The 19,663-nt window shown below is 41.1% G+C and overlaps 1 protein-coding gene across 6 annotated transcripts in view; it reads right to left on the bottom strand.

The window, feature by feature from the left end:
- The window catches only part of SH3D19 (SH3 domain containing 19), a 207,824-nt gene that overhangs the window by 57,949 nt on the left and 130,212 nt on the right, over nucleotides 1–19,663 (bottom strand). For 3 of the 6 annotated variants that reach the window (XM_032246418.1, XM_032246422.1, XM_032246423.1), the window contains exons 3-4: nucleotides 7,023–7,063; nucleotides 1,694–1,736 (exon numbers count right to left, since the gene is read on the bottom strand). In XM_032246418.1, the coding sequence (XP_032102309.1) occupies nucleotides 1,694–1,736; nucleotides 7,023–7,063 (84 nt within the window). Of the gene's footprint in view, nucleotides 1–1,693; nucleotides 1,737–3,702; nucleotides 4,074–7,022; nucleotides 7,064–19,663 lie in introns of those variants that run through there. The other 3 variants (XM_032246419.1, XM_032246420.1, XM_032246421.1) reach the window with 2 other exon arrangements.

The following is a 19,663-nucleotide window of genomic DNA, read 5'->3' as shown; positions in this document are numbered from 1 at the left end:
TTGAGCCACCGCGCCTGGCGTACTTTTTTTTTTTTTTCTTGAAGACGGGATTTCACCATGTTGATCAGGCTGGTCTTGAACTCCCGACCTCAGGTGATCCACCCGCCTTGGCCTCCAAAGTGCTTGGATTACAGCATGAGCCATTACGCCCGGCCTGTGTTCATTAATACCGAAGAGCTGTAGTGATTTAGGCAAGACTCCTTTTATCTTAATCTGATTCTACATTGTCATGTTTAAACTAATTAATTAATTAATTTTATAGAGACAGGGCCTTGCTCTGTTGCCCAGGCAGCAGTGCAGTGGTGCAATCATAGGTCACTGCCGCCTCAAGCTCCCACCACCTCAGCTTCCTGAGTAGCTGGGACTATAGGCACATACCACGATGCCCAGTTAATTAAAATTTTTTTTTCTAGAGATGAGGTTTTGCTATCTTGCCCAGGCTGGTTTTGAACTCCTGGCCTCGAGCAATCCTTCCAACGTGCTAGGATTACAGCTGTGAGCCACTGCGCCAGGAGCATGTTTAAATTTTCTCTTCAACCTGTTTTCTTAACAAACACCAACTGTGTGCCCCTGAACAAATCAATCAACAGTTTTGAGTGGAAAATTCAGTTTTCTGATGGAACATATATAAATGATAATACCTGCTCTGCCTTTCTCTAGCACTCTATGGAAAATAAAAACAAAAAAGCACTGTCATCAAAATTGTGCATTTCACACACTTTCATGCTACACTGTGAAACAGTAGAACCTGATCATTGATTAAATTTGAACTGCATTCCCTCAGAACCTCTGCTTGTAGCTTTTGTCTAACTAAATATGAGCTACTAGTTAATAAATGTTAAGCATCATATGTACATTAATTCTTACAACAACCTTGTGATGTAGGTATGATTAGCACCATTTTAAGGATGGGGATACAGAAGCTAGAGAGATTAAGCAGCTTGTTGCCCAAGGTCACATGGTAGGAAAGTGATGGTCAGGATTTGAACTTGGTTCTGACTCTAAAGTCCTTTTTTATTCTATACTGTACTATCAGAAATTTGACAGCAGGGACCATGACTTATAAAAGCCTATCTATCTGATTGACTGTCATGATATAACGTAAAAAAAAAAATCTATCCATCCATTTACCCATCTGCCCACCCCTCCCATTCTTTTATTTGTCCATCCATCCTTCTGTCCATTCTACTGTCCATCTGTCCACTGGTCCTTCCATCTACCTATTCAGATAATATCTCTCCTCCCTTCTTTTTTCCCTTCCTTTTTCCAAAAAGCCATCCGGGCTTTACTCATCCTGCTTACCTCCTCTTTTCCTTTCTTTATCCTTCCGTTCAATTTTCTATCCTGTCATCCATCCATTTGGTTAGGCAACATGTGCTAAGTAGCATGAGGTACAAAGCATTTCTCTGAAGCAGTTATAATGCTTTAGGTGTGGCAGTTGTTTAATAAACATTTTAAAAATCAACTTCAGTAAATAATTACACTCAAAAGAACATTTTCAAGCCTGTATCACTCCTTCTGTCATGCAAAATCATCTTTCAAACTTATAAGTTAATTTAGGAGATATACTGATGAGGCAGAATAAAATAATACATTGCTTATGAAAGTGAAATATTTAACTTGCTACCTGATAACACACTTTTATTTCAATTATTAGCAGAAAATATGTCCTCTATCATAAATACAACCATACCTTCTATCCCGATGAAGTTCACTCTGAATAGAAGTCCGAGAAGCTGTTGAAGAAGGAATAAACTGGTATAGTACAAAATTAGTACGTTAGGTAAGGGTTTAATTTTTTACAGAGTAAATAGTTGAAAAAAGCTTATACTTGACATTGTATGGAGTGTATGAATTTTAATATCCCTAAATAGAAAAGTAAATCAAAATAATCATTTTACTGGCATAAAGTTAATTATGGTTGTATATTGGAGACTGCATAAAACTCCCCAAAGCACATTCTGTGGTTGGGAAAATAGTTTGAAGAACGAACAGAGAAAAGAAGACAGCTATTAAATATAAGTTGCATGGTTGGAGCATTAGGATGATGATATGAAATAACAATGGGCAGGAAAAATTTTAAATATCTATCCCAATCTATATGACTATGCTTTTGTGATGTTTGTTTATAAATCTATTATAGAATGAAACTGGTCAAATTTTCATGTTTATTCTAACTTAACTGAAATTTTATAACCTGTAAGTTGTTTTATTATTTGTTTTGAGACAGGGTCTCACTCTGTTGCCCAGGCTGGAGTGCAGTGGTATGATGATCGGGGCTCAATGCAGCCTCAACTTCCCAGACTCAAGTCATTCTCTTGCCTCAGCCTCCCAAGTAGCTGGGACTACAGGCACATGACGCCATACCTGGCTAATTTTTGCATGTTTTAGAGAGGTGAGGTTTTGCCATGTTGCTGGTCTCAAACTCCTGGGTTCAAGTGACCCTCCTGCCTGGGCTTCCCAAAGTACTGGGATTACAGGCATGATTACAGGCATGAGTCTAGCCGTTTCTTACTTAAATTACTATTTAAAAAAAAAGAAAAGAAAAAAATAAATGCAAAAGGTGTTCAAATCACTTTTATAAACATGTTTATGGCACATATTATTGTATATGCAGCACTGACTTTTTTCTTAAGTCTGAAACTCAAGTCCTTAAGCTTGATAGTTTAAATTATTTTCCCAAATTTTACTTTTTTGTTTTTGTTCTTGTTGTTTTGAGACAGAGTTTTGCTTTTGTTGCCCAGGCTGGAATGCAATGGTGCGATCTTGGCTCACTGCAACCTCCGCCTCCTGGGTTCATGTGATTCTCCTGCCTCAGCCTCTGAGTAGCTGGGGTTACAGGCAAGCGCCACCACACCCAGCTAATTTTGTATTTTTAGTAGAGATGGGGTTTCTCCATGTTGGTCAGGCTGGTCTCGAACTCTCAACCACAGGTGATCCACCTGCCTTGGCCTCCCAAAGTGTTGGGATTACAGGCGTGAGCCACTGCAGCTGGCCCAAATTTTGCTTTATAAAGCAAACTAAGTCTTAATCAGATAATCTGGAACATGTCACGTATGACGCCAATTTTTATTTAATAGAGACTATTACCTCTATTTTTCAAGGAACATATTCTAAAGATGCCTTTGGGGAAAAATTCTACACATACTATAAAAATTTGTGCACAAAGGAAATTTGTTTCAGATATAAACTATTTTAAACAGTTGCTTTCATATGTCTGTAATACTCAACTTGCTCAATTATTCTTATTTGAAAAGATTGGAAGCATAGATCTTTTCCCCCACCCTATCAACTTCCGCTTCTCCCTGAACAAGGAGACTGTCAAAGTTTGGGGAGGCAGGGGTGGAACTGGAAGGTGGAAATGAAATTTAGGCTGGATTGAAGCTGTGACAGGTGAACCTCTGGTGGGTCGGCAAAGCCCAGATTCTAACATCTGAAACCAAAACCCCTGGGTCTCTACTTGGAGGATGTCCTCATATTCACATCATCAACTGGTGTGACTGCCTGTCAACATTTTTATCGAGAGTAAACCAGGCTGACAGAGACGCTAGAGCTCTGCATGGTTTGTCTGATTGGTAAGAACAGTTTCGTTAAATCAGAGGCCTGCTCAAGTTTGCTATAATCACATCACCGCCATCACTAATGCTACAATCAGCAGACATACCACTTTTAAGAGACTTCATGTTATTGTCACAAACATACCTCTTCCACGGGGCATTTTTGCTGTGTACTATTCATGAGTGCTAAGGGAAAAAAAGAAGGGGTTATAGAAGAGGAAAGGAAGAAAAAAGAGTGAACCTAGTTGTCCAACCTTTAAAAGGAATTCAGGAGCATGACAGTCTTGTCATGCCACTGTTTTTCCCTGCTATGCACACTTAAATGGAAAAGGAAAGTTGATGAACCACAGTTACAGAGAGTAAAGAAATATGTTACTGCAAAGAGTTGTCTCTGCAGACCAGGATCTCCACACACATAACCACAGTCAAAAAACCTGCTTGAAGGTTTTTGTTTGTTTTGTTTTGTTTCGGTTTTGAGACAAGGTCTCAGTCTGTCACCCAGGCTGGAGTGTGGTGGTGCAATATTAGCTTACTGCAGCCTTGACCTCCCTGCTGCAAGCGATCTTCCTGCCTCAGAGCCCTGAGTAGCTGGGACTACAGGTATGTGCCACCACACCTGGCTAATTTTTTGTAGAAACGGGTTTTGGCATGTTGCCAAGGCTTGTCTCAACCTCCTGACCTCAAGTGATCTGCCCACCTTGGCCTCCTAATGTGCTAGGATTACAGGCGTGAGCCACTGTGCCTGGCCTGTCTGCAGTTTTAAACAACAGTTTTAAAAAATCTAAAAACGATTTTGCAAAATCAATTTGCTATTTTGATAAGGATTGATTTTAAAGTATGAATAATACTTAAAAGGCAATTCAGTAGTTGATTTACATTGTTTTAAGTTAGCGATTTTAACTTGCTTCTGCCCATTCATACCAGAGGTCACTGGTAGCAGGCCCCAGGCAGCAGGCCCCCGGCAGCAGAGTGGCACTGAGGCTGCAGAGCACGGAGGTGTCTCACATTTGTACTTACAGATCTCCTTCTGCACATCCTTTGAGAATCACTGCTTTCCCCTCTCCTTCTCTGATTTTTTTCACATTCACTCATCTATGAAATCTTTCTTTTCTCTCTTGATCCTTCTAGAAAAAGTGTCAGTGCTGAACAAGATTAATAGCTACAAACACTTTTGGTTTTCACCACAGATTTTCATGTGTTGTCTCATGCTCTTTCTGTGAATTTCTCAACTATCTGCTCATATATCTCATTCTCACTTCCTCATATTAAACAAATTTGCGGTAGTTGACCTGTTCTCAGCACCTTTTGCTTGGCCTGGCTGTAGTATTAAGAGCTATTGGTAGTTCGCTTGTTCCTTTTAAAATATTCTCCTTTGACCTCTAAAATACAGCCATCTCCTGTTCCTTCTATTACTCTGACCAACCCTTTTCAGCTTTTAATGCCCACGTCTTAGCTGCACCTTGCACAGCACAGGGGCCTCTGGGTGAGCAAGATCCATCTTGAAGGATCTATGGGAAGTCAGGCACAGGTTGTGTTTCCCTAATAAAAAAATCCTGAAATCCAGGGGAGTTAAGAAGCCAGGGAATAAAGGCAGGAGCCCACAGAAATGACTCAGTGAAAGGAGGCCTTTCACAGCAGGGCTGGGTTCATTAGGTCATGCATTTTTGCCTTATGCCCCTTGAAGGCATAGCTTGTCCTCAGACATCAGCGTCTCCAAGATTCTATCCCTTGTCATCTTTCCTATCCTGTATACTTTCTCCCTACCTGTTTGGCTACTTCCAGGATTTTGCCTACAACCATGATTATTCTAAGTTATATCTCCAGCCAAGAAATTCTTGCCTAAGTTCTAGACCTTAATTTTGTATTTAAATTATCTCTCTTCCTGTCATCTCCTGCCACCCCCACCCCATGGGTTATAAGGCATGAAAAGCTATGAAGAAATTTTCATTTTTATACCTGAAATTCTCTTCATCATATATCATAGCATTCCCATATATTTATAGTTCACCAATAAAGAAAAAAATGGAGTGGGGAAACATGGTGTATTTTTCTGTATTGTCACCTTGTAAAATTTTCACTGGGATTGTTCAAATGCATGTTCTACATCACCTGTCAATATCCTAAATTCACACTAAATATTACTAATTATTGGACCGGCCACGGTGGCTCATGCCTGTAATCCTAGCACTTTGTGAGGCCAAGGTGGGCAAGTCACTTGAGACCAGCCCGACCAATGGGGTGAAACCCCATCTCTACTAAAAATATAAAAATCAGCTGGCTATGGTGGTGGTTGCCTGTAATCCCAGCTACTCAGGAGGCTGAGGCAGGAGAATTGCTTGAGCCCAGGAGGTGGAGGCTGCAGAGAACTGAGATCATGCCACTTGTACTCCAGCCTGGGTGACAGAGAGAGACTCTGCCTAAAAAAAAAAAAAGTTATATTTCTAAAAATAGGGCACATTCTCCTCAGGGTGGTAACCTCAGCTCAAATAATGGGAAGAACATCTAAAATCCTATATTTATCCTTTTCTATCACAGGCAATCCATGTTCTATTTTTAAAGAGACCTTTCCAGAGCCTTTTATTTAAAAAAGTGTTAAAATACAACACTAATAGCAAGTTTTGAAGTCTTAACCAAGAGATAAGGACAGAAAGTAGAAATGTTCCTTTCTGATAGGAATTCTACTCTTAGCACTTCTATCTTGATGTGGTAGTGTAAGTCCATCTTTATAAGCACTTACACAGTTAAAAAATATATTGTGAAGAGTACCTGTGGAAACAAATGAACCAAAAGGAACAGAATTTAATATTTCTTTTTTTTTGAGACAGAGTTTCGATCTTGTTGCCCAGGCTGGAGTGCAGTGGTGCGATATTGGCTCACTGCAACCTCTGATCCCGGGTGCAAGCAAGTCTCCTGCCTCCCGAGTACCTGGGATTACAGGCCCCTGCCAACATGCCCAGCTAAGTTTTTATATTTTTAGTAGAGATGGGGTTTCACCATGTTGGTTGGACTGGTCTTGAACTCTTGACCTCAGGTCTTCCACGCGCTTCGGCCCCCCAAAGTGCTGGAATTACAGGTGTGAGACACTGTGCCAGGCCAGGATTTAAGATTTCTTAAACCTGTAAGATGTCTCTAACTCTAGAAAATGATTACACGAAATTTATATTAGATCACAGAAACTAGATAGGCAAATTAAAAAAACAAACAGCTTTATACAGCTTTATAATTTGGGATTAAGAAAAAAACCCCCAGCTTTGTTCTGTAAGAGAAAAACATGGTTCTGAGAAACTGGCATATCAATAAATATAAGATGAAAACTAGGTTGGTCTGAAATGCTTTAATACTTCTTAGGAGAAGATACTCTTGGGTTCTTTGTAGATTCGTCAAAAATAATCACCTGCTGGAAATCTAAATCATCACTTAAAATTATTACAGAGGAAAATACAGAGAAGGAAAAAACAAACTTACATCTCTTGATTACTGCTCTAATGGATGACAAGGGTCCTTGGCTAGAAAAAGAAAGAAAACTTATTATGCATTCATTAATCCTTTTGAAAAATCATTCATAAAGCTGAGTTGTTTCTGGCAATTCACTATGGTGCCAAGCCACAAGTTGATAAATTATTTACTGGCCTATCCTCTTTACAAATCAAAAATTAAAGAAATTTTAAAAATTTGCCTTTATTTAATTTATGGGAAGTATATTTGTAGAGTAAGTAAAATTTTGCCTTAAAATTGCTTTCATAGCTGCCTACACACTGTATCTTCCAATGAAAATCTGGATACCACTATAATTAGACAGCATTACATGGTGCTCAAAAGAACTTTATTCCTTATAGTTATTTTGTGTTTGACACTGAAATTCCTGTCTTCATATATCAGACTGAAGTATATAATCTATACAGTCAATTTGATCTAAGGGCCAACAACTTTTCTTCTTGATATTAGAATTTAAAACATCACCACCTAAAAATACAATAATCTTGTGAGACTTTCCCCTCTCCATCCCGGACTGTTTCTCTCTCCCACTTTTCTTTTCTCTCCCTTTCTCCCCTCCTACCCACCACCCTGCTTCCTCTCTTGCCCTTCTACATTCCACCATGGGATGACATGGCAACAAGAAGACCTTCTCCAGACACCAGCCTCTCAATCTTAGATTTCCCAGTCTCCATACCCATGAGCCAATAAATTTTTTTCATTATAAATTACAGTTTGTGGTATTGTTATAGCAGCACAAAACTGACTAAGACAATACTATTTTTTTTTTTTTTTTTCGAGACGGAGTTTTGCTCTTGTTACCCAGGCTGGAGTGCAATGGGGCGATCTCGGCTCACCGCAACCTCCGCCTCCTGGGTTCAGGCGATTCTCCTGCCTCAGCCTCCTGAGTAGCTGGGATTACAGGCACGCGCCACCATGCCCAGCTAATTTTTTGTATTTTTAGTAGAGACGGGGTTTCACCATGTTGACCAGGATGGTCTCGATCTCTTGACCTCGTGATCCACCCGCCTCGGCCTCCCAAAGTGCTGGGATTACAGGCTTGAGCCACCGTGCCCGGCCCGAGACAATACTATTATGCTATACACTAGGAAAGGTTAAGCTCTAGGAGGTCTCTGATACCACAAAGCAAGGACCGTAATAGAAAGATACAACTGTTTACAGCCATACTGATTTTTTTTTTTTTTTTTAGACGGAGTTTCGCTCTTGTTACCCAGGCTGGAGTGCAATGGCGCGATCTCGGCTCACCGCAACCTCCGCCTTCTGGGTTCAGGCAATTCTCTTGCCTCAGCCTCCTGAGTAGCTGGGACTACAGGCACGCGCCACCACGCCCAGCTAATTTTTTGTAGTTTTAGTAGAGACGGGGTTTCACCGTGTTGACCAGGATGGTCTCGATCTGTTGACCTCGTGATCCACCCGCCTCAGCCTTCCAAAGTGCTGGGATTACAGGCGTGAGCCACCGCGCCCGGCCCATACTGATTTTTTAAAGAGTGCTTGAAGGCTTTCTATAAAATAGCTACTTGAAAGAAAGAATTGGTATAAGGTACAGGTGGAGTGTTCCTCATCCAAAATGCTTAGGACCAGAATTATTTAGGATTTCTTTTTATTTTGGAATATTTGCATTATATACTTACCAGTTAAGTATCCCTAATCCAAAAATCTGAAATTCAAAATGATCTAATGAGCATTTCCTTTGAACATTATGTTACTGCTCAAAAATTTCAAATTTTGAAGCATTCTGGATTTTGGACTAGGGATACTTAATCTGTAATATGGAAGAGGTAACAGTCCTCTTAGTGAATACATCACAATCTCCTTGCTCGCTACCACTGATTTGGCAGGGATGATATTATGAATTTAAAACACCCTTTGTTTCTTTTGTTGAGAAGGAAGATGTATTGACTGGGGTGGAACATGGGAGGTGTTATGGGTTGAAGCATGTCCTCCCTCAAAAAGAAATGCGACGTCCTTACCACTAGGACCTCAGAATGTGACTTTCTTTGAAAATAGAGTCATTACAGATGTAAATAGTTAAGAAAAGGTCATACTGGAGTGGGATGGGCCCCAACACAACATAACTGGTTCCTTAGAAGATAGCCATCTGAAGAGCCAAACCAAGGTACACGAAAGACTGCTGGTAAACCTCCATAAGCTAATAGGCAAGGAATAATTTGCTTATGAATTTCAGAGGGGCATAGCCCTACTGACACCTTGATTTCTTGACTTCCAGCTTCCCAGCCTGTGAGACAATAAATTTCTGTTATTTTAAGTCACTCAATGATATGGTTTGGCTGCGTCCCCACCCAAATCTCATCTTGAATTGTAACTCCCACAATTCCCACATGTCATGGAAGGAAACTGGTTGGAGGTGATTGAATTATGGGGGCAGGTTTTCCATACACTGTTCTCATGATAGTGAGTAAGTCTCATGAAATCTGATGGTTTGAAAAAGAGGCATTCCTCTGCACAAGCACTCTTCTCTTGTCTGCCGCCTTGTGAGATGTGTTTTTCACCTTCTACCATGATTGTGAGGTCTCTCCAGTCATGTGGAACTGTGAGTCCAAAAGGAAAGTTTATAAAACTTTCTTTTGTACTTTGCTGAGCCTCAGGTACATCTTTATCAGAAGTGTGAAAACGGACTGATACAGTACGTTAGTACCAGTAAAGTGGGTGCTGCTGTAGATACCTAAAAATGTGGAAGTGACTTTGGAACTGGGTAGCAGGCAGGGGCTGGAACAGTTTGGAGGGTTCAGAAGAAGACAGGAAAATGTGCGAAAGTTTGGTACTTCCTAGAGACTTGTTGAATGGCTTTGCCCAAAATGCTGATAATGATATGGATAATGAAAACCTGGCTGAGGTGTTCTCAGATGGAGATGAGGAACTTGTTTGGAACTGGAATAAAGGTGACACTTGTTATATTTTAGCAAAGAGACTGGAGGCATTTTGCCCCTGCCCTAGAGATCTGTGAAACTTTGAACTTGAGAGTTATGATTTAAGGTCTCTGGCAGAAGAAATTTCTAAGCAGCAAAGCATTCAAGCGGTGACTTGGGTACTTTTAAAGACATTTAGTTTTATAAGGGAAGTAGAGCATAAAAGTTTGAAAAATTTGCAGCCTGACAATGCAATAAAAGAGAAAATCCCATTTTCTGAGGAGAAATTCAAGCCAGCTGCAGAAATTTACATAAGTAACAAGGAGCCAAATGTTACTCCCCAGGACAATATGGGGAGAACATCTCCAGGGCATGTCGTAAGTCTTCATGGTGGCCCCCTCCCATCACAGGCCCTGAGGCCTAGGAGAAAAAAATGGTTTTATGGACCAGGCCCAGGGTCCCTCTGCTGTGTGCAGTCTAGGGACTTGGTGCCCTGCCTCCGGGTCCCTCCACCCATGGTTGATATTGGCCAACATAGAGCCATGACTGAATTATGGGAGTGGGTCTTTCCTGTGCTGTTCTCATGGCAGAGGGTGCAAGCCCCAAGGCTTGGCAGCTTCCACGGCAAGCACACAGAAGTCAAGAATTGAGGTTTGGGAACCTCTGCCTAGATTTCAGAGGATGTAGGGAAATGCCTGGATGTCCAGGCCGAAGTCTGCTACAGGGGTGGAGCTCTGAAGGAGAACCTCTGCTAGGGCAGTGTGGAAGGGAAATGTGGGGTCAGAGTCCCAACACAGAGTCCCCACTGGGGCCCATCTAGTGGAGCTAGAAGAAGAGGGCCATCCTCCTCCGGACCCCAGAACAACAGATCCACTGACAGCTTGCACTGTGCTCCTGGAAAAGCTGCAGACACTCAATGCCAGCCATGAAAGCAGCTGGAAGGGAGGCTGTACCCTGCAAATCCACAGAGGTGGAGCTGCCCAAGACCATGGGAACCTACCTCTTGCATCAATATGACCTGGATGTGAGGCATAGAGTCAAAGGAGATCGTTTTGGAGCTTTAAGATTTGACTGCCCCCCTGGATTTTGGACTTGTACGGGGCCTGTAGCCCCTTTGTTTTGGCCGATTTCTCCCATTTGGAATGGCTGTATTTATCCAATGCCTGTAGCCCCATTGTATTTAGGAAGTAACTAACTTGCTTTTGATTTTACAGGGTCATAGGCAGAAGGGACTTGCCTTGTCTCAGATGAGGCACTGGACTGTACATTTTTGAGTTAATACTGAAATGAGTTAAGACTTTGAGGGACTGTTAGGAAGACATGATTGGTTTTAAAATGTGAGGACATGAGATATAGGAGGGGCCAGGGGTGAAATGATGTGGTTTGGCTGTGTCTTCACCCAAATCTCAACTTGAATTTTAACTTCCACAATTCCCATGTTTTGTGGGAGGAACCTGGTAGAAGGTGACTGAATTATGGGGGTGGGTCTTTCCTGTGCTGTTCTCGTGAAAGTGAATAAGTCTCACAAGATCTGATCATTTTAAAAAGAGGTGTTCCCCTGCACAAGCCATGTAAGCAGAAAGCAGGATATACCCACTGGGGCAGCATGACTGTCATGGGAAGACTACAGAATCGGTGGTCAGCTAGAGATGTTTTCTTATTTGTGTGAGCTGGCCAATTTAATTACTTGATGGAATTGTTTCTTTATCTGTAATGTGAGGATACTAGTGACCATCTTTTGTCTTGTTGCTAAGACTGAATAAGAAAACTCTGTAAAATATATATAACAGTCCAGGTGCAGTGGCTCACACTTGTAATCCCAGCACTTTGGGAGGCTGAGGTGGGCAGATCATGAGATCAGGAGTTTGAGACCAGCCTGGCCAATATGGTGAAACCCTGTCTCTACTAAAAAATACAAAAATTAGCCGGGTGTGCTGGCACATGCCTGTAGTCCCAGCTACTCAAGAGGATCAGGCAGGAGAACCACTTGAACTCGGGAGGTGGAGGTTGCAGTGAGTCGAGATCATGCCACTGCACTCCATCTTGGGAGACAGAGTGAGACTCTGTCTTAAAAAAAAAACCAAAAAAACAAAAATTAGCCAGGTGTGGTGGTGGGTGCCTGTAATCCCAGCTACTCGGGAGGCTGAGGCAGAGAACTGCTTGAACCCAGGAGGTGGAGGTTGCAGCGAGCCGAGATCATGCCACTGCACTCCAGCCTGGGTGACAGGGTGAGATTCCATCTAAAATATACATATATATTTATATGTATATAAATTATAGTACTGGGCACATATTGGAGTCTCAAGAAATGTCAGTTAAATTTCCTACCCTAATTTCCAATCTACACCTTTCTGTGGTTCACAATATATATGGCTGAAATTTTTGGAGCTATCCTGCCATCACCAGTGGGTTAACCTATAGTTATTATAATCCTACCTTATAAATTTAAATGATTTGCGTTTCTGCTGGAATTACTATTCACCATTTACAACCATTCTGAGTTTTATAATACATGCTTCTCATATACCCAATCTCCTATGAAGCCAAAGCAATAAAAAAGTCAAGAGAACAAAACAAACCTACAAGCTTTTGTAAACACTGTATTTTCCCCATCGAAAACACAGACCTCTGTTCCTTTAGGTCATCCTCAGGATGTTTCCTAGACAATGGGCATGGTGATCAAGAAGCTATGTATATTTAGTTTCATATTTAACTCTATTAAAAAAGAAATCCCACAAAAGTTCAAGGATCTTAGAAAAGGCTTTCAATTATGTTATTTATAACTACAGAAAATTTAAAAATCAGAATATGTTGCCCTGTCCTTCCCAATTCTTTTTTTTTTAATGACACATGCCTGTCTTAACTCTCTAATTAGAATGCAAGCTTCTCGAGGAGAATGTATCATGTATCATGTGCCCACTACTAGACTAATGTGAACTCAATTCTATTCACAGAGAGAAAGAAATATTATCATTTAAACAGTACCAGTGATTCCACCTACAATCCACTTAAGCAAACCCCCAGGAATAATTTTGCTGCTGGTTTTGTTCTGTTGGACTCAATTGCCAGTTACATCTCACTGTATGCACATTTTGTCAAACGTGTCTGGTCTGATGTTTAAAAGAGGGTTTTTGTTTTTTGTTTTGTTTTGTTTTTTAATACAAAATGTCACCTTGATGAGCATCTGTTCAGTAAAGAACAGCACTCATTTCTAATGGAAAATTGGCCAGGCTAACCTTATTTAGAGACGGTGCAGTAGACTTCAATATGGCACTTAAAAATTGGCAATAAATACTGTACTTTTAGTATCAATTAATAGAATTTTAGGAGTAATTCTGCTACTCAGTTTTCTCATTATACACTTTCTTTAGAACCCGTCTTTTCATAAGTTATGACTCTGGTAGTTCCCAAGCAATAAGCAGCACAAACTCTTCACTGGTATGCTGCTAAATTTCAAACCATGTGTAATATACAATAACATACAGTGATGTTAATCAGATGGAACTTGTCTGAGTGAGTATGTTACATGACGTGGAACAGATACCACTTGGTTTCAGAAGAGGTATGGTGCATGTCAAACTGGCACCTAAGAAATGTGGCATTTACTGCAACATATGAGCACAGAATCTAATCCCTTCAAATACGAATACGGAAAGATTTAGAGCTGTGGGTCTGATGTATAATTGTGTTCAATGAACATCTACTGAATGAACCAAGAAATAACCAGAATAAACCTTTTCAGCGGTTGTATCTTTCCTCCACAGTCAACCTAAGCGAGCTATAGAAAGAGTTTATACAGAAAACCTAAAAAGGTTAAAATCCAATCCTACCTTTTCTAGATGTGTAGCAATATAGCAGGATTAATTTTTTTTTTTTTTTTTTTAGACAGAGTCTTACTCTGTCACTAAGGCTGGGGTGCAGTCGTGTGATCTTGGCTCACTGCAACCTCCACCTCCTGGTTTAAGCAATTCTCCTGCTTCAGTCTCGAGAGTAGCTTGGATTACAAGCACCCGCCACCGTGCCCAGCTAATTTTTTTGTATTTTTAATAGAAACACATGTTGGCCAGGCTGGTCTTGAACTCCTGACCTCAAATGATCCACCTGCCTCGGCCTCCCAAAGTGCTGGGATTACAGGTGTGAGCCACCGGGCCTAGCCAATAGGATTAATCTTTATGATTAGGAGTTATTTGTTGGTAAAAGGCATAAAAAGGATAGCATTGGTCTAAAGAGGTTTCTATTAAATACCAGGAAAAAATAAGAGATAAAAAATATTAGACAAATATATGGTAGTTTCAGTTAGAAGCATCCACCTCATCCACAGACTGATTTTTCAAACTTTTGTCTTTTTTGATTCTCCTGCCTCAGCCTCCCAAGTAGCTGAGATTATAGGCGCCTGCCACCACGCCCAGCTAATTTTTGTGTCTTTAGTAGAGATGGAGTTTCGCCATGTTGGCCAGGCTAGTCTCCAACTCCTGACCTCAGGTGATCCGCCCGCCTCAGCCTCCCAAAGTGCTGAGATTACAGGCGTGAGCCACCGTGCACAGCTAAACTTTTGTCTTATTAGCTGATGATTTCTTTATTTTTCATCAAATGATTAATGTGCATTTAACTGTTAAGAGTTAATCTTGGCCAGGCGCAGTGGCTCACACCTGTAATCTCAGCGCTTTGGGAGGCTGAGGCAGGTGAATCACGAGGTCAAAAGATCAAGATCATCCTGGCCAGCATCGTGAAACCCCGTCTCTACTAAAAGCACAAAAATTAGCTGGGTGTGGTAGTGCATGCCTGTAGTCCCAGCTACTCGGGAGGCTGAGGCAGGAGAATTGCTTGTACCTGGGAGGCAGAGGCCACAGTGAGCCGAGATTGCACCACTGCACACCAGCATGGCGACAGGGCAAGACTCCCTCTCTCTCTCTCTCAAAAAAAAAGAAAAAAGAGTTAACCTTAATTTCTGGCTGGGCATGGCGGCTCACACCTGCAATCCTAGCACTTTGGGAGGCCAACGTGGGTGGATCATGTCAGGTCAGGATTTCGAGACCAGCCTAGCCAACATGGTGAAACTAAAAACACAAAAATTAGCCAGGCATGGTGGCACGTGCCTGTAATCCCAGCTACCCAGAAGGCTGAGGCATGAGAATCATTTGAACCCAGGAGGCAGAGTTTGCAGTGAGCCAAGATCTGACACTGCACTCCAGCCTGGGCGACACAGGGCGAGAAAATTAAGGTTAACTTTTTTTTTTTTTTGAGGAAAAAATAAAGTTAACCTTAATTTTCAACCAAGAAACCTAATGCCTATGCTAGTCCAGTGCTGTGCTGGGCACCAAAGAAACAAGATTAACTAGGACATGGCCCCTGCCCATAGGTGCTCATGGTCTAGTGAAAAGCCTGTACATAAGAAAAGGGCTTATGATTTGAATGTCTGCTTTTCTTAAAATTAGAACATATACATATATATATATATACACACACACACACACATACATATATACATATATATACACATATATATACATACACACACACACACACACATATATATATTTATCTTTTATCAGAGAGGTATTTTTACATATTAGTTCCTCTGCTAGACTGTAAACTCCTTCTGAGGCCATATACACATTGGAATGATGTTGCACATAAATCCTAAATTAAAAAAATAATTACAGCAAATTTAAAAAAATTAAGGCAATTTGAGAAGTCCTCTTGACATGCTCAGATTCCATGCCATGAAATACTTTCGATAATATGTAAAGAAAAAGTTGCTGAAAAACAACTGACTCATCCAGTTACACCCTACTTAACAATGACTTTAAAAGATGTGAAGAGAGGTTCTTAAAAAAAAAAGACAGGGGAAATCCACACCTTTTTCTCAAACCTGTCATCCTGGTTTCAAAAACTATATACATATATACATATGTGTGTGTGTGTATGTATATGCAAAGGGGTGACACATCCTTTGGGACAATTCCTTATGAAAGTTTGGAGAAAACCTGGTATAAACTGCTGCCACAGACATGAGACTGGCAGGGGACACTGCCTAGCAAGAGAAAGTAGGACACAGGAAGCTGGTTGGAAATTCAAACAGGAATCATTTGGTCACATCAAAAAGGAACATCAAAGGCAGATGTTTCCTATATCACAGTCCATATTTAGAGTCTTAACACCTATACAATAAAAAACAAATCTGGGCAACATAGTGAGACCCCCATCTCTACAAAAAAATTAAAAAAAAAAAAATCTGGACATGGTGGCAAGTGCCTGCCTGTAGTCCCAGTTACTTGGGGGGGCTGATGCAGGGGGATGGCTTGAGTCTGGGAATGAGAGGCTGCTGTAAGCCAGGATGGCACCAACACAGTCTAGCCTGGGCAACAGAGAAAGACCCTGTCTCAAAAACAAACAAAACACAAAGCACCAAGTAAAAACCCTCTGTCCAGGGATGAAAAAATTCTCAAGGAGAAAAGGGAAGGAGAAAACATACTAGCTTATCACTACCTAGAAAAATCTGCTATTTATAGTGTTAGTTTGTTTTTACTAAACATATACTGAATACTCCAATATGCTGGTTCTCATCAGAACATATAATCTATTTTTCTTGATAGGACTTAATTAAACTAAAAAGCTCCTACACAGCAAAAGAAATAATCAGCAGAGTAAACAACCCACAGAGTGGGAGAAAATCTTCACAATCTATACATCCAACAAAGGACTAATATCCAGAATCTACAAGGAACTCAAACAAGTCAGCAAGTAAAAAACAAATAATCCCATCAAAAAGTGGGCTAAGGACATGAATAGACAATTCTCAAAGGAAGATATACAAATGGCCAACATATGAAAAATGCCCAACATCATTAATTATCAGGGAATGCAAATTAAAACCACAATGTGATATACTCTTACTCCCACAAGATTGGCCATAATAAAAAAATCAAAAAATAATAGATGTTGGTGTGGATGCAGTGAAACGGGAACACTTTGACACTGCTGGTGGGAATGTAAACTAGCACAGTCACTATGGAAAACAGTGAGGAGGTTCCTTAAAGAACTAAAAGTAGATCTACCATTTGATCCAGCAATCCTACTCCTGGGTTTCTACCCAGAGGAAACTAAGTCATTATACTGAAAAGATACTTGCACATGCATGTTTATAGCAGCATAATTTACAACTGCAAAAACATGGAACCAGTCCAAATGCCCATCAATCAATGAGTAGACAAAGAACATGCAGTAGGTTGGACATGGTGGCTCACACCTGTAATCCCAGCACTTTGGGAGGCCAAAGCAGGTGGATCACGAGGTCAAGAGATCCAGACCATCCTGGCCAACATGGTGAAACCCTGTCTCTACTAAAAATACAAAAATTAGTCGGGTGTGGTGGTGTGCACCTGTAGTCCCAGCTACTTAGGAGGCTGAAGTGGAAGAATTGTTTTAACCCAGGAGGTGGAGGTTGCAGTGAGCTGAGATTGCACCATTGGACTCCACTCCAGCCTGGGTAACAGAGCGAGACTTCATCTCAAAAACAAAAAACGTGATATATACACCATGGAATACTACTCAGCCATAAAAAGGAATGAAATAATGGCATTTGCAGCAACCCAGAGGAAAATAAGTCGTTATACTGAACAGATACTTGCACATGCATGTTTACAGCAGCATAATTCACAATTGCAAAAACACAGAACCAGCCCAAATGCCCATCAATCAATGAGTGGATAAAGAACATGTGGTATATATACACCATGGAATACTACTCGGCCATAAAAAAGAATGAAATAATGTCATTTACAGCAACCTGGGTGGAACTGCAGACTATTATTCTAAGTGAAGTAATTCAGTAATGGAAAAACCAGACATCATATGTTCTCACTCATAAGTGGGAACTAAACTATGAGGATACAAAGACATAAGAATGATACAATGGACTTTGGGGACTCTGGAGACAGGGTAGGAGGGGGTGAGAGATAAAAGACAACACATTGGGTTACAGTGTACACTGCTCAGGTGATAGATGCACCAAATCTCAGAAGTCACCACTAAAGAACTGATTCATGTAACCAAACACCACTTATTCCCCAAAAAGCTATTGAAGTTTTCTTTTTTAAAAAATAAAAATTTAAAAACCACATAATCTGTTTTTCTCTTCTCTTGGTCCTGTACTGTTGGGGTTCAGGGGTGCCCCCTCAGTTCCCCTGAGAGAACATTTCTCCAGGTTCTTGGTCAATCACTCCCCAAGAATGGGTGAGGAGACGATGTTGCAGTGCACAGTGAATGCCAGACTCAAAAGTGTTTGTAGAAAGTGATTTATTTAAAGAGAGAAACAGGAGGAGAGAAAAACAGCTAACTCTCACACTGAGTGAGAGAAAGAAAAGCTGCTCTCACACGGAGTGAGAAGGGTTCCCAGAGGGGGAAAACCAGAGAAGGAAAACTCCTCTCACACTGAGTGAGAGAATCCAGACAGATGGAATCCAGGAGAGGAAAGCAGCTTCCACACTGAGTGGAAGGGAATAGAGAAAGGTGGAGTTTAGGAGGGGAAGACAGGCTTCCATGAGAGAGTGTGGAAGGGGACTCCAGGGGGAAAATCCAGGACAGAGAAAAACAGCTTCCATAAAGGGAGTGTTTGTGGAAGGGGATCCAAACATGGAGTCTGAAGGGGTGTGGAAGAAGGGGATTTTTAACCTGGGAGGAACCCCCACCTTCTCTAAGACCCCTGGCCGATGAAGGGAGTTCCTTAGAACTTCTGCTGGGGTGACTGACTCTTAGTTTCTTCCTGAGCCTGCGATTAAACAATTAAATCTCTCAGATGGAGAGAGATGAGAGGGAGGCACGGCACTGGGAAATTCTTGCCCTTAAAACTACGCCCCCGGTGGACCCGGAAAGAGAACACATTCCCTGAGTCCCATTATGCATAAGGGTAGAAGATAGTAAAGTGTAGGAAGTGGTAACAATACCACCTCCTCCTACCTTGCTGCTGTAAACTCAAAGGGATATTCACTGATGCTTTTTGAGGTCAGACATGGAGAATGGTTGTCCATTCTAACATTTCTGGCTACAGGTTTTAGTTATCTTTTTACTTCCTTAATGCATGAACAATCTAACACTTTTTAAAAAACCCAAGATTAGCTCTATTCCTTTGGAGACACTGAAAACCAAAGGAACACATATGTAGGTATGTATCTGATTAATAGATTATTTAAATTTTAGGGCATATAAAGAACACAGGAGGAGAAGTTAGAAAGGATGAAAGGAGAAAGAAAGGAGTTAGACTTCAATCTGTTAAGTCTATCAGATTAAAAGTGGAGAGTCATTACTTATTTAATAGGGGTGTAAAGTGGATACCAATATACTGGCCTTCATTTCGACTTAATCTATAATTTACTTTTTTTTTTTAGACAGAGTCTCACTCTGACACCCAGGCTAGAGTGCAGTGACACAACCTTAGCTCACTGCAACCTCCACCTCCCAGGTTCAAATGATTCTCCTGCCTCAGCCTCCTGAGTAGCTGGGATTATGGGTGTGCACCACCACATCCAGCTAATTTTTGTAGTTTTTAGTAGAGACAGGGTTTTACCATGTTGGCCAGGCTGGTCTTGAACTCCTGACCTCAAGTGATCCACCCATCTCTGCCTCCCAAAGTGCTGGGATTCCAGGTGTGAGCCACCCTGCCCAACTTTCTAATTTACTTTGAATCCTTCAGAAGGGATAGCTGCATGGCATGGGTGTCTCTTATCTACTGATGATGTGGCAATC

The sequence above is a fragment of the Sapajus apella genome, unplaced genomic scaffold, assembly GCF_009761245.1.
Source record: "Sapajus apella isolate SASKATOON/1434 unplaced genomic scaffold, GSC_monkey_1.0 scaffold61, whole genome shotgun sequence".
NCBI classification, from domain to species: domain Eukaryota; kingdom Metazoa; phylum Chordata; class Mammalia; order Primates; family Cebidae; genus Sapajus; species Sapajus apella.
This window is presented reverse-complemented; position numbering and strand designations above follow the sequence as displayed.